At 33.4% G+C, this 16,490-nt stretch overlaps 1 protein-coding gene across 2 annotated transcripts in view; it reads left to right on the plus strand.

The window, feature by feature from the left end:
* LOC124538401 (sodium/calcium exchanger 3) overlaps positions 1-16,490 on the plus strand; it is a 150,103-nt gene that overhangs the window by 108,717 nt on the left and 24,896 nt on the right. For both annotated transcript variants that reach the window (XM_047115449.1, XM_047115450.1), the window contains exon 2: positions 1,066-1,157. In XM_047115449.1, coding sequence (XP_046971405.1) covers positions 1,066-1,157 — 92 coding nt within the window. The remainder of the gene's footprint in view (positions 1-1,065; positions 1,158-16,490) is intronic.

Genomic DNA, 16,490 nt, shown 5'->3' on the forward strand with positions numbered 1-16,490 from the left:
CACCCACTCATTACATATTCTACCACCAACTGTAGTAGGTACTCATTATTGTCGGGTTCCGGTTTAAAGTCTCAGTGTCATATAAGACACCCTAGTTCCCTAGTTGTCATTTGTGATATGAGGAATGATCAAAGTTACTGTGACAACATCTACTGATATGTGGTCAGATGGTCACCATCATTTCATGGTTGCATTTCGCGTCGTTACGAGTTCGTATTTCACAGTTAATGGTTTCTTGCAAAACATTACGTTTTGTTTATGCATCTCGAGATTAAATCTGACAGAATTCGTATGAGAGATTTATCACGTTGCATTACACGAGGATAGGAGATTAAGCAGCATCAAAGATTAATGTCTTGGGATATCACGGATTTACGCTTCAGAGGTTTACGCTGACGCGGATAGACAAGATAGAATAATGAAACGCAAAATATTACATCTGATTATGAGGATTTTCACTCGATTTCTTTATATGGAATATTTTATGAAGGGATTGAATTTATATGAATCGTTAAATGTGTGATAACGATGACTTCATTTGATAACCTTTTGATGCGTTGGACTTCCACGCCTTTTCCTTTTTTATTATCAAATGTTTCTTTCATTAGTCCCATAACCTCACGCACACTAAGGTATATTGTACGCATGAGTACTCAAACTAATGCACGCCGATAGCTTAGCATGGAAAAGGACGCCTTCAACTCAAATGCATTATTAAAAAAATTAAAAAGTTTATCAACACTAAATAAATAAATCTTGTTATTCATAAAGAGAGTACTTTTTGGAGAAAAACACCTGGATTTAGTTTCAGGTCCATCACAGGACACTAACTATTGTAAAGAACAGCATTGTAAATCTGTTTATTTGAAAAGAGCAACTATGCGAGTTTCTAGCCGTTTCTTCTCGCTAAAGGTTTTCCGAAACAGTGGTAGTATTTAAATATCGACTATTCAGAAACGCTTCATTGTGAAGTTTTGAGTAAAGTTGATTTGGTTTGATATTGACATAAACATTTGGATATTTCTGTCCCTTTAAAATCTAATATAATTATTTTCATTGTTTCAGAAAGTTCATCTCTCTTCACATCATCGAAGAAGATAGCTACGAGAAGGACGTACTATTTTACGTCAACCTCGGGAACCCGGTGCTACTCGGGGGTAAGTGACCTTATCTTATATAACTCTTCACTTTATGTAAATATAACTCTCTTTGTTGTAAATATAATCTCAAGTGAAATAGCTGCTTATGTAGTTATTGATTGGCTTTTTAATAATATACATATATAATATAATAATAATATCAATGTATTTTTTATTATTATCACTATTTGATATTAAAATATATATTAATAGCAAAACCTGGCAAGACTTACCTGTCAATGTATATGTGTCGTGTTTGCTAATCTGTGGACCGGGATGCTTTGACGTACAACAGCGCCATCTAATGGCGGCTTACAGCAATTTGGGGCAGCCGAGGCTACAATTGAAGAGGAAATGCTTGAGGCCATACCCGAATAGGCATTTAGACCAGCCACGAAGAATCCCACTTTATAATCATGAAAATACATATATGCATCAACGTTTATGGTGTTTACTCAAACGCTGTCAAGGAATATTAATCTCAAAGATATAGCAACATTCATATTTATTTCTATCTAATTTCCATTTTTGTTCGATTTACTTATGACCTTTTAGTTAAATATAATGTTCAGTATGTATTATACAAATTAATTAGTAAGTACAAAAAGACATAATTGAATTTTAAACTAAGTTAATCAATCAATTGATATGTTTGTTGCACACTTAGTGTTGCTGTAATAACAATAATATACGTGCAAACTCTAGTTCAGCCAAAACCATTCAAAAGTTTAGTTTTTCTCTGTAGATATTGTCAATGATTACGTAGTGTCTATTATTCTCTCTCTATAAAGGAACATAAAGTGTTAGATTAACACATTATGAAAGAGTTAAGAGAGCGCACCTGTGCTTGTGCAAATGTACATTATATAATATCCTGTGCTTTTCCCTGTTGAGAACTGCCTTAGATCTATTTTATTGCAATAGATACAAATAACATCAATTATAATATTGGTAAAAACACTAACCGCCTGAAAATTTGACACTGCTGGGCTAAGGTGTTCTCTCCCTTTGAGGAGAAGATTAGGAGCATATTCCACCACACTGATTCAAGTCAGGTTGGTAGATTTACACGTGGTTGCGTTGAAATTAGACACATGCAAGTTTCAGGTATGCAATCATCGACGAACTCGATATGAATTATAAACACAAATTGAGCGACGAATATGCACTGGTGCTCGACATCAAATATATTTTGCTAAAAATATCATCATATTTTATAGACTTGAATAGTTATTTGAAATGTTTTCTCTAGCACAGCTTACATATGTGCGGAATGGTTATTGGTACATAACATGTATGTTATATGAAGATATGATCTATTTTTCTCTCGATCCGACGCATACTTAGCATACGGACTGAGCCACGCCATTCAGAGGGGCATTGCCCAGCGTTTGCAATGCCACACGAGTCTGAACGGGGATCAATTTGTAATGTTAAAATGTTTTATTCGAATTTTAAATATTTACATTATAATACATAACGTATATTTATGTTTTCGATCACGAATAATTAGTAATTCAGATTTTGTTGTATCTGTGGTCAACGTTAACGTGTTGAGTCACGTGATCGGAAGGGGCAACTGTCACATTTTTATATTCTTTTGAGATCGGTGTGTTAGACGGTTAATTTTAGACCTTCCAATGTGACCATTGGTTCACGCAATTCTGATAGTTATTTTTATTACATACCTACTTTATAATTTGTGATTGCTGAAAACCTGTAAAATTTACAAGAATTATCATCTATATTTTATAATATTGTAAATGTAAAAGTTACTCTGTCCAAACCGCTAAATCGTATTGGATGAAATTGTAACAGAATAAGTATGATGTAAACCGGAACGCCAAGGCAGGACATACTTTTTTGCCTAAAGCATGACAAACAATGTCTAAAACACGAGTCGCCGCAGTACTGGAACTTATTTCAAAATACTTTTCAAGATATGTAATTAGTTAATGATCGCGTAGGCTAACACCATACAAACATTTAAGTACATTTTTTTATGTTATAGGTTGTTGGACAAGCATATGGGCCACCTGATGGTAAGTGGTCACCATCGCCCATAGACAATGAGGCTGTAAGAAATATTAACTATTCCTTACATCGTCAATGTGCCACCAACCTTGGGAACTAAGATGTTATGTCCCTTGTGCCTGTAGTTACACTGGCTCACTCACCCTTCAGACCGGAACACAACAATACAGAGTTCTGTTATTTGGCGGTAGAATAACTGATGAGTGGGTGGTACCTACCCAGACGGGCTTGCACAAAGCCCTATCACCAAGTATACATACAATTCAATTAAGTTATAACGCATAAAAGTCCGGACAAATAAATGACCGATTTGATAGCCCGTTGAAGCTGTTTGCTGCTTGCTCTGCATTCGATCTGCAAACTGCAAAAAGCCATTTATTTTCTACCGAGCTGACTCCGTCAAGCGAAATGGACCTTTGTGAAATCGGATTGATATATCAATATCAATGAAAACGGTAAATTTGATTGATATCAGTTTCCCATAACATATATCAATAAGTTTAGTGGTTGTGGAATATGTCATATTTATATTGTGTTAGAAGTTTTGTTTCTTAGCCGTAACTGAAATAGTTCTTAATAGCAAGCGAATAATTCAATTAAATAAAATTATTATTATATTATATCTCTTTCTCAATACTTATAGATTATAACACTCATAAATATATATTCTGAAAATAAAAATTGTAAAATTAGATCACTTATATTATTTATCGCAATGTACGGATAAGTCATAAACTTCATCATGAAGCTTCATTATTATATAATGCCAAAAGAAATTAAAAACGTTTCTGGAAAATGACAGTGTTTACGCTACGATGATTTGGGCCTCAACTCTTTCGATGTAGATCCTATTGGATAATAAGAGTCTGGGAATATATTAAACACTTGTTCTGTTCCTGTGTAAACAGTCTTTAATGAGATTGTCTACTATAACCAAAAACGGTCCAGTGTATCCATTAGTGTCAAAATTCAAATAGAAATATTCTCTATTCTAGGGATTTGTGTAAATTACTCATCATGAGCTGAGATGGCCCAGTGGTTAAAACGCGTGCATCTTAACCGATGATTGCGGGTTCAAACCCAGGCAAGCACCACTATATATATATATATGTGCTTAATTTGTGTTTATAATTCATCTCGTGCTCGAAATTCGGCCACATGTGTATTCCACCAACCCGCATTAGAACAGCGTGGTGGAATATGTTCCAAACCCTCTCCTTAATGGAAGAGCAGGCCTTATCTCAGCAGTGGAAATTTTACAGGCTGTTACTGTACTTTACTTTACTCATCATGTCTTCTTTTTCTTTATATACATTACTCTGATCCTGATGTAAGTAGCTAAAGCACTTGTGTTATGGAAAATTAGAAGTCACGGCACCACAAACACCCAGACCCGAGACAAGACAGAAAACTAATTATAATCTACATCGACTCGGCCTAAAATCGAACCTCGACCTCGGCGTCGCGTACCCCTGAAAACCGTTGTATACACCACTCGACCACGAAGTTCGTCGAATATTTTTGTTGTGTTACTGTTTGAAGTGTAAGTAAGCCAGTGTCATTATAGGTGGCGAATTGACGATTTAAATGGACAGATTAAACACTAACCATTGGATGGTAATTTCCCCGGCAACCTACCAATTTCAAGTGAAAACATAGCATTGAATACAAAACTCCTACTGAAATAAACTCATTTGTTACTTTAAACAGTGAAATAACATATATATGTTAATAGAATATAATTAAATTAACATATCTTGTATGAAAATTAACAAAACCCGGAAATATTATAATAAAACGCGAGTTTGTTAGCTTTTACAAACATCTCCAGTTTTAATTTGATTATGCCTGTGTCATTCGTACATAATACTGGCGACCCGTCCCGGCTTTGCACGGGGGCACATAGGTTTTTTTAAATCTTTTTCGTTGCTTTCTTTCAACATAGTTAACAATTGTCTTTCTATTTCAACTAACAACACATAACCTATAAATTATGTATCCAAACCTTTCTCTTGAATCACATCTGTCTATTAATGAAAACCGCATGAAAATCCATTTAGCAGTTTTGGAGTTTATCGTGAACATATATACAGATAGACGCGGTCGGAGGATTTTGTTTTAAAAGTGATTATGAGAACAGTTTGCAATGGTTGTACTTAACTGATCTTAAGGAACTGGATTATATTTCCAGGTGTGGATGATAAAGTTATTGTGTATTCTATATACCTTCGGAATATTGTAAGGAGTATTCTGAAGGGAGGTTGGAAATGTTGTCCATATTCTCTTTGGAGCCGAGATGGCCCAGTGGTTAGAACACGTGCATCTTAACCGATGATTTCGGGTTCAAACTCAGGCAAGCACGACTATATACATATATGTGCTTAAATATGTTCCAAACCATGGAGGCCATTAGCCCAGCAGTGGGAAATTTACAGGCTGTTACTTTCTCTTTGTGCTCCCTCTGATCATGTCAGAGTTGCTGTACAGTCGAAATATTGACAGTGAGGTAAAAGTGTGCAAATGTTTGTGCAGTCGGGGTAAGAAAAGCTTCTTCACCATAAGATCTATTTTCATGTGCTCAGTATGAGCGATAATCTGCTTCACCGATCGAGAATGACATATTGCGTCGCAATGATTTGATGTTTAGATTCAAAAGGTACTAAGAGTTTAAGACTTGATTAAGGAATTAATTTGAAAATTGACGAAGGTTTTCTTATTCTGACTGTACATAAAAATATGTCCTATATAGTTGGCGAAATTCATTGCGAAAAGTGGTCAGGAAAACACTAATTATATAAAATTAGATGTCATTTGCGTTTTAGGTATGTCATGTGTTAGGCATAGAACTAGCCCATATCCTTCGTTGGAGTTTCAGTTCGCTTCACACAAAACTTCATGAAATTCGGTTCAGTAGTTTGGTCTATCTGTGACAGACAGGCAGAGTTATATTCGCATTTCTAATACAGATAAAAATTTTTGACCTTGGGAGAAAAGGAAGTCCTTGGGCAATAATAGGATATTTGAAGGCTGTTATTTACTTTCTCTTATATATCAACCAATTCTTTTCATAGACAATTTCGTCAAATGTCAACTTTTCGCGTTAAAGCGATTTCCTTTCTATTCTTTCTTTTTTAGACGAAGGCAAACATATACGGGATTGTATTTTACGAATCGAAACGTATTCTGTTGTATAGAATTTGTCGATTTTCCGCCTCGTATCTCATAGGTTTGACTTGATGGAATTGAAGAAATGGGTTCCTGGGGATATTAATAAGGGTCCAATTGTGAAAACGATGTCTATAAAGCCGAAATAGTTCAATAGACTACGATACAAATTGGAAAAAAAATTGTTATGTTATTTTAAAGCTTAATGTTTATACGATATATTAACGAGGCGACATAACCCATTGCTTAGAACGCGTGCATCTTAACCGTTGATTGTGGGTTCAAACCTGTCTGGGTTTCACCACTGAATTTTAATGTGCTTTATTTGTATTTATAGTTCATCTCGTTCTCGGCGGTGAAGGAAATCTGTATGTGTTAAAGTGCATAGAAATACTGCCACTTGTGTATTCCACCCACCCATATTGGAACAGCGTTGTAGAATATGTTCCAAACATTCTCCTCAAAAAGGCAGAGGAGGTCTGAGCTCAGCAGTGGGAAATTTACAGACGGGCCGGCACTTTTAAGGCGGGTTTGCAAGCAATATTATCATTCAACGTAATCTTTTATCATATAGTTGGAATGGGACACTGTCTCTGCATCATTAACTACTATAACAATTTTTACATAACGCACCAAAATAAGTATTACTTTAAAAAAGTTGCATTAACTGTCCAGAAATTAAAATTATTGACAAGAAACATTTTGATTGATTTAAAAAATTATTAAAAAAATATATGTGTCTAAATTCAAATTAATAAAAATAAATGCTAGTGTTAGGGACCTTGTTTAAGATGTATACCTTCTAACCACTGACCATTTCGTCTATACATGTATATGTAAGTGCGTGTCCTACGAACGAGATTCTCCGTAAATACAAGAAACAACACAAATAAAATCTAGTAATATATTCACGTATTTTATAGACTACGTTTGTGCACTATGAATTATTTATTATCCTTGGGCTAGTGATGTGTAGCGGTTACTTTGATGTATCGATACTTTAAGACTGAGAAATGTTATATAAAAGTCATTTATTGTCTATTTTCTATAAAATGTAGCCTTCTTTGAAGCTTTATATATTTTATAGAGAACGTGAAAATGTTTTTCGTCTAAATTGAGTACTAGGACTACTCTTTCATGGACTGTCGTGTTAATAAAGAAATGTATCTCTTAAGGTGAATTCCCTAAACCTCCTCAAGGTTATTTGATGTTCTTAATGTTTAATAAAATAAATAAAAAAGGTCTTGTATTTCATTGAAGATTACAAAAGAAAGAGTAAATAATATTTTAGTATTACAAACTTTGTGTTAGGATTATTTCTTTACGTTTTAATTTATTTGTAATTTAGGTTTTACACTTATACGAATTGGCCGTGTGTTAAATATGTTGTGTTATTTAGTTACATGCAATTCTTCTGCAGGTAAAGCCTCCAAAGAAATTGTTTGGTCTATTTAGGACTACTTGAATCAAATAATCGGTATCGTTAATCTTGGACACACAATCGTGACACTCCTGAATATGGTTGTTGAAAATGTAATTGTTCCGAATTTATAACACGACCGATACTCTGAAAAAATAATTTAAGCTAAGCAGCTGTTACAGCTACTCGATGTAGTATGATTTTTGCTGGGTTTGGATTCAGCAGTTCTTCTCAAATGACGTGGCCAACAATGTTTTCATTTGTACTCACATGTGGCAGAATTTAGTTGATGCAACACATGCAGGTTTCCTCACGATGTTTTCCTTCACAACAGAGCTGGAGATAAATTATAATTACAAATCAATTCATATTTACAATTTGTATATATTGTTTAGTTTAGTCTTGGGTTTAAGCTTGCTTCATACTCAGTGGCGGCACAAGATCTAAGCTTTATGTGGGCAAGGTACATTTTGCGTGGCCCTTTTTTTCATCATCACTCTGATTCCAATTTTTTGGATGTGCCATAATTTTCAAATTTATTTTGCCGGCACTGTTCATACCTTTCATCAAATCGGTTTGAAACCAGACCTGGAATCCGATCATAACACCGTATATTTTATAAAAAAGGCATAGATATCGTAGTTTCCGACTCCGCCAAGTTAATAAATACTTCTTGGGGCAAGGTATCCGTCTCTGTAATAAAATTCCGCAGAGATTTTTAATTTTGCCATTTTGTAAATTCAAATCGTTTGTAAAAAATACTTTGGTAAAAAAAGCACATTATTCGATATAAGATTTTATAGATGATAAAAAAAACGTAAAGTTAATACTTGTTGACTTCCAGGCATGATATATTACATACATATATAATTGTATTAAACTAACATGAGTGTATTTTTTAAATGTTGAAAAAGAGTAACTATTGAGTTTTTTGCAGGTTCTTCTCGGTTCTCTAATCTACTTTCCGAACCGGTGGGAGATTCACTTAATTGTTAAATGACGATTCAAAAGTGCTTGTAAAAGCCTAGTTGAAAAATGATTTTTTTTTAATTGGTTTGATTTGACTGGCCTCTGTTTTTTTAAGAAGAAAATAATGGAAAATGACCGATTTTTATCCGACGTATCCTCACAAATAATTGAAAACTAACTTTACACACAAAATAATTACCCAGATTTTAACCTGAAACATACAAATGATAACTTATCTGCTGTACGACTGGGCCATCTCGTCCCAAATATATTTACATAATAATGTAATTATGTAAAAAGATTTACATTTCGTTTCGGCCTCCACGAGATCGGAACGGTTGGTAAAGAGGCGTTAACCAGGCGCATTGTTTATTCAAGGAAAATACCTGTAAGAATGTTTCTCGGAAACAAAATATACATTTTTAAGGTTCCGTAGCGAAATGATAAAACGGGACCCAGTTACTAAGACGCCGCTGTCTTTCTGTCAGTATCTTTTATTATAAATGGTAATAGTTCAAGGGTGGAGTATTTATATTATCGCAGTAACAAGAAATACTAAAATACAAAAAAAAACTAATTTGAAATTGGTTCATTCATTCGGTAGCTATGATGCCACAGACAGACAGACAGACACGTCAAACTGAAACGTCGGGGGTTAAAAATAGAATAAAATATTCACATGAGGTGGCTCAAATATTATTTTTTGTCGTTGTTATAGACAGTACCTGAACCTTTCGGGTGCGATACCGACTCGCTCTTGGTCGCTTTTAATATTCATTTATTCACGTTTATTGGATTTACTGTTATTTTTTTTAGATTCCTTTTATACAAGCTCTTATGTAACTTAAACAGGCGTATCTCAAATAATTCAATGGTATTTTCATATCAATTATATTAAACTCCGAGTGACTTATTGTTTTTATTTATGGCTACAATTTGATAATAATATAATAACTTAAATAATGAGAAGTATAAGTATAGAGGGAGGGGTGTGTGTAGAGGTGATAGAGGAGGTTGTGAACGATCAAATGACGAATAGAAATAGAGGAGAACTTACCCCCAAATAGATTGAGAAATGGAAGGGAAAAAAAGAAAAAGATGATGATTGAAATACGTATCATTAAATTTTACGTCAAGTATATTTTTCTGTACAGCACATTTTATTATTATCATAAAAAAACATTGATCTACTTATATTAATATTATAAATGTGCATGTAGTGTAGTTGTTGTTGTATGTAGCTCTGTCTGTCTGTTGCTCTTTCACGACCGACTGCTGGATCTAATTTGAAGAAATTTGGTGTGAAGCAAACTTGAACTCAAAGAAAATACATAGACTACTTTATTGCCTTACACATGATAACTTCTAAAACGGAGCGAACCGCGGGCGACGACTAGCGTTGAAATAAATCAAAGCGTTGAATCTTAAACTTCCTGTAATCGAAATAATTATTAAATAAAGTATTGGTTTCAATTAATAAACGACAGTGATTTCATGTCTTATTATTTATTAACATAAGAATTAATAACATTAAATATATACAAATATGAATTAAACATAATTACTGTATAAATCTTAACCGCGAACTATTTTAATTTTAATAAATTATTTAAGTTTAGATGGCTAAATAATCTTTGTCGAAATAATATTTTCATTATTTACAAGTATATATTTATCCCCCAAGAGTTCCCCCAAGAGTTAAGGACTGAAACAACAGTGGAACATTACCTACGACTTATTATTATAATATATATAATATATATTATTTAGTAAAAGTATTTTCTATGCTATTTTATATTGTCAATTGTAAAAGAAAATTCATTACTTATTTAGAATCTATCTTTAAAAATGCTTCTGCTGTCTATTTTTGTTTCTAATACAATTTTATGTCATAAAACTTACAATCGTTTTCTTTATTAATTCTACAAAAATTCTTAACATAGACACAGAAAGAGTTACATAGATTATACATGCAGTTGAAATTTAATAATTTCTTACTAACAATAATAATGTAACCTTTTTATATTACAGTGAAAATACGTCCGAGAAAACGAATGTAAAGAAAACCATTACAGCCGTCATTTTCACAGTGTCAGACCGAAGTAAAATTTGTTATTCAAAACGTCGTTGAATTATTTAAAAGACGATTTTGAGTTCATTTTGTTTTAATGCCGACATCAGGACGATGGTCCTTTATGACGGGACTGAAAAATTAGGCAGTAATGATAACTTCATTTCATCTACGGATGAAACAGGATAATTTGTATCAGAATGAATTATGCATTAATGGGATGAGCTGTTGTTTATTTGTAAATCTTATTACATATATTCTTATAGATTTTTGGGTATTTTTGAATAATAACGCGTCAACTTTGCGTATTTATAATTTTCAATTAAATTTCGATTGAAATATACATATATACATTAAATAAATAAAACCTTACCTTTTTGCTGTGGTGGTGTCATATTGTAGTCAAAAATCGAACATACTGCGGTGAGAAGTAAAAATTTATATGTTATCATTGCGGAGAAAATTACTTTAATACCACGAAAATTCGAAATAACTTTATATTCAAACATATTTTTACTTACAAAAAAAATATATTACTGTTTACCACATTTATGAAGATTATGATTACGTACACAACATACTTTGAGTAAGAATTAGACACAAACTGTAGATCAATAATATATTGCGCTTATATCTCATTATTTAAGATTATTTACATACATAAGAATTTAAATAAACATGGTTATTTTTATTATAAGAGTTATTGATTACGGGATATTTACCATGTTTTGTGCACGAGACTTGTGAACGAGACATTTGTAGATAATGTCGAAATATCGAGCTCCACCGAACAAATATAAAAAACATGGTTAATATTAACATATATGTAAGTATGTAACATAACTCTTTCACCAAACCGATGAACAGAATTCGATGAAATTTGCTGTGAAGCATGCTTAAACTCCAAGAAAGGACATGGCTACTTTTACCTAGCTCATGCCATCCCACTAAAACGAAAGCGAAGCCGACTAGTTCTATATTAAACTTGCGTACATACAGATAAAAAATCGTAGATTATATAAATAAAAATTTTAACAAAAATAAAAACCGACTTCAAACAAAACAATATTTTTTAAACAAATAAAAATGCACAAAAAAGCAATAAAAATAATTGCATATTTCATATATATTTTTAGAGTCCTCCTAGGTAAAATGAAATGAAAAATATTAGACTACTTAAAAGTCGATTTACGATTATATAACGTAGTTATAGCTATTGTTATATTTGGAGCCAAACTACCCTTGAAGTCTATCCTTTATAATAAAAAAGAATCATCAAATTGGTTGGCACAATTTTGAGTTATTCACTTATTTGTCGCGCATATACATAATGCAAATTTAAGACTTATATCGTTTTCATAGGGATACACATCATCGGAAAAGCATAAAATTAAAATGGGACTCCACGGGAAGCACTACCTTTCAAACAAAATAAAATATATCAAAATCAGTCCCACCAGTGAAAATTAATGAGGTAACAAACATGACTCGAACTCAGTGACATTATTTTGACAATTGGTGCTTTTTGACAGTATTTTGGCGTTTATCATTATCCCTTTTCATTTGTGACTTTGCAATAGACTGACGTGTGTAAAATAAGACAAAACGCTTGTTCTACCCTACGGCTGTTATTTATAGGGATACTTGGCATATTTTTTTCGCGTACGTGAAAAATGAAGGCGTATTTTAGACGATAGCTTTAAGTAAACTATTTTCTCTGTATTATTTATAAGAAGGCTGCTTCCAATATTTATATTAAGTGGAGATTCCATACCCATAAATCAGTCTGTATCAGATAAAATTTATATATTTTGTTATATAATAGTAATAGTTATATATTTTTATTACTTGTTAATGTCGAATTCTAACGTAACATTAACATTATTTCTAAAAATACTAAATGAGATCTATATCTACACATATAACTAATTCAAAAGTCAAATAAAAATAATTATATATGTATAAAATTGTTTGAATACAATAAACTGAACATTGAGTGCTTAAATATATATTTCAGGGGAAAAAATATACAAGTAGTTATATATATATATATGTAATAATAACCTGTCGTTAATCCTATAATATTCATATCATAATCTATTCATTTACGATCCAAATGATAAAGCAATTTAACAACCAATCTGGGTTGGGTTGATAATTAAACCAAGAACATTATCATAATCAAAACCATCCACTTCATCATCATACTTGGTGGTAGGGCTTTGTGCAAGCCCGCCTAGGAAGGCACCACCCACTCATCAGATATTCTACCGCTAAACAACAGTACGCAGTATTGTTGTGTTCCGGTTTGAAGGGTGAGTGAGCCAGTGTAACTATAGACACAAGGGACATAGCAACTTAGTTCCCAAGGTTGGTGGCGCATTGGCGACGTAAGGAATAATTAATATTTCTTACAGGACCATTGTCTATGGGTGATGGTGGCCAGTAACCATCAGGTGGCTCCAGCAAATTTTCATAATAATCGCATGTAAATGTAGGACCTTAATTTTCATTAATTAATACAGATTCTAATTAGCGATACATTGTTAACAGAAGAGATTACCACTGTCGTTATAATCCTTTGACCCAACATTTGTCGATTGACACGTCTAACTGTCTAACAATTCAACTGAGTCAACAGCGATTGCGGAGTTTAATCTCTATGTGCTAAGATCACAGATTTAAAACATACTAGATACTACAAGACAACCAACCTAATGCGCCCGAAGTATTAAGACAAACGTGTCTGTAACTGAGCTGAGATGGCCCAGATGATTGCGGGTTCAAACCCAGGCAAGTATACTATATGTATGTGCTTAATTTGTGTTAATTTATCTCGTGCTCAGCGGTGTAGAAAAACATTGTGAGAAAATCAGCATGTGTCTAATTTCATCGAAATTCTGCAACATAGCACATGTGGCAGAATCCTTAATGGGAGAGGAGGCCTTAGCCTAGCAGTGGGAAATTTACAGGCTGTTACTGTTGCTGTTATTGTGTCTGTGTAAGGGTATAAATCGATTCAAAGGAGGTATTACCTACTCTTGGTAAGTAATTTAGTACCTCAAATAGCTGCAATTAATAGAAACTAAAAACACTTTATGATGTTCAAGTGTGGGCGGGGTGACGTCATCATAGACATAAAAATGACACGCTTGGTTTGCACTATTTAATAGATATTATGCGGTATCTAGACAACTATATATCTGTGGTACACCAATACTATTAAGACCGATACCACTTCGTGATGATTTAAGGCTAACGAGCGTTTTCGATATAAAGTTTGAGGGTTAAGTCCGCTGTAATAAATCATCATCCGTACATAGTTTAAGCCACAGTCGCTTACCGCTGTATGTCCATATGTATGCTTAGATCTTAAAAAATTCTCAGATTTTTTGATTTTTCTTTTATCGGTTCGGGATTCGGTTTTTAATAGATAAAGTAATTCGATAGGAAGTTGTGCACAATAAGTACATGGACAATATAGTGAAGAAACACAAATAATTTTAGAAGTTTCTAATGTGATGTCGTAAATATAACGTTTTACGCTTACACTGTGAAGGCTGAATGAACCCTTTTTTTTCTCACTGGAAAAACGCATTATGCGCTTCTCCACGCGATGGAAAGTGGGGGGGGGGGGGTTGTGCGACTCCCCGGAGCCTAGACGCCTAGTGTGCCCTAGCACGCCGGGTTTACCCACTAAAAAACCAGCGGTATCCTCTCCGTCTTTCGGCGGACGCTACGGGATCGCTTACGCATGCTACCGTGACGAACGCTGGATGAACACTACGAGATAGATGAAAATAATGTACTATAGTATTGTACATCTTCACAACGTCTTCAAAAAAGTCAAGGATGATATCTATATCACACCTTTATTTATTAGGGATACGTCCGAATAACTATGTCACATCCTTTACTCTTTAAGAGAAACAATGGCTTATTTTCGAAGCGATTTTAAGCAACATCAATCCATGAATCCTTATCCAATTAAGTACATTAGTAGATTGTTCATTTAATATTGATCAATATGATACTGTACAGTATGTAATTTAAATGAATATTTTCTAAAATATTATTGACTTAAAATGCAGGGACATAGTAGTATTGTCTGATGACTGAAAAACTGAATGTGCTAAGCCGGGGAGGGTCGCAAGCTATTTAATGTTCCTGTGTTCTGTTATGACATTGTTTCAAAGCCATAAAGTTGCCAGGAAGAGGACGCTTAGCGATTTCACTGCTACATCGTACAGCTTGTATATTTTTTTTGAAAATTTTACCTTTACAGACACTTTAATAAAATCTTTTTTAATAAAACATATAGGCCATCTGATGATAAGTGGTCACTAATGGTCATAGATATTTGTACTGCGATATTATCTACCACTTCTAACTACGAGGTTTTTTTGTGTTTGTATTGTTCATTCACTAGCAATATTTTTGAAAACATTTATTTTACAAAATAAGACGTATCTCTCTGTGATATCTTCCAGTAACTCTGGAGTGTAATCTATATGAGTTTGTAATGACACTGGCGCAGTCAACCTAGATTGATCGATTACCTTCTGACCGATTGTAGCCACGGCTTTTTTCAAAACAAACTATAGAAATGTTCCTGATAAAATATTGTATATAATGTATCTTAAACTCTTTCCCATAATATATTATTATTTAAATGTTCTTCTAAATTTAAATTAACCGCCTTCATTTCTAAGATTAACGCGATTATAAACGACTTTAATTTGTAACATCTTTGCTGATGTCGCTCATATGCTGTAAATTATGTAGAAGAATAAGTTGTAGTTGTTTTAATTGTGTAATTATTACAAAACATTAGATATTTAAGAAAAAAATGTACCTAAGAAACAATGCATTTGGGTGACACGCGATGGGAGATGTGGATATCGCAGAATTGAATAGTAGTAAGCGCCACAAGCTTTAATCGTTATAAAATTGAAAATATCCCTAAAGGCAGGACAAGATAGCTTTAATATGTAATTAATTATTTCAAGTTTACCTCGTTAATTTATAAGTGTAATTAAAAAGATAACATGTTATTTATTTTAGAACGTTTCTTGGTTTTTTTTTCAAATAATAATATTTTGTTTTTTTTTTTCATATGGGCCACCTGATGGTAAGTGGTCACTATCACCCATAGACAATGACGCTGTAAGAAATATTCACTATTCCTTACATCATCAATGCGCCAACAACCTTGGGAACTAAGATGCTATGTCCCTTGTGCCTGTAGTTCCACTGGCCCACTCACCCTTCAAACCGGAACACAACAATACTGCGTACTGTTGAGTGGGTGGTACCTTCCGAGGTGGGCTTGCATAAAGCCCTACCACCAAGAAATAGTTACACATACAATATTTCATTTTTATTTTTAATCTGTGTTTGCCATATACGCCCTCTTTATTCAAAATAATATTCCATCCATTTTCACACATATAGATATAAATTACCACACCAGAGGAAACAGCTGAATATTTCAAAATTTAAATTTCGAATGGCACTCGTTACTGAATCAGTATGAATACTATAACAAACGCCGGTTGAATCGATTGTCAGTTCGTATATTTCAGAATATATAATATTTACAACTAGTAGTTGTCCGCGGCTTCGCACGCGTTTTTTGAGATGATAAGACAAAAAAGAACCCTATGTCCTTTCTTTGAGTTCAAGTTCAAAG

Source organism: Vanessa cardui, chromosome 20, assembly GCF_905220365.1.
Source record: "Vanessa cardui chromosome 20, ilVanCard2.1, whole genome shotgun sequence".
Lineage (NCBI taxonomy): Eukaryota > Metazoa > Arthropoda > Insecta > Lepidoptera > Nymphalidae > Vanessa > Vanessa cardui.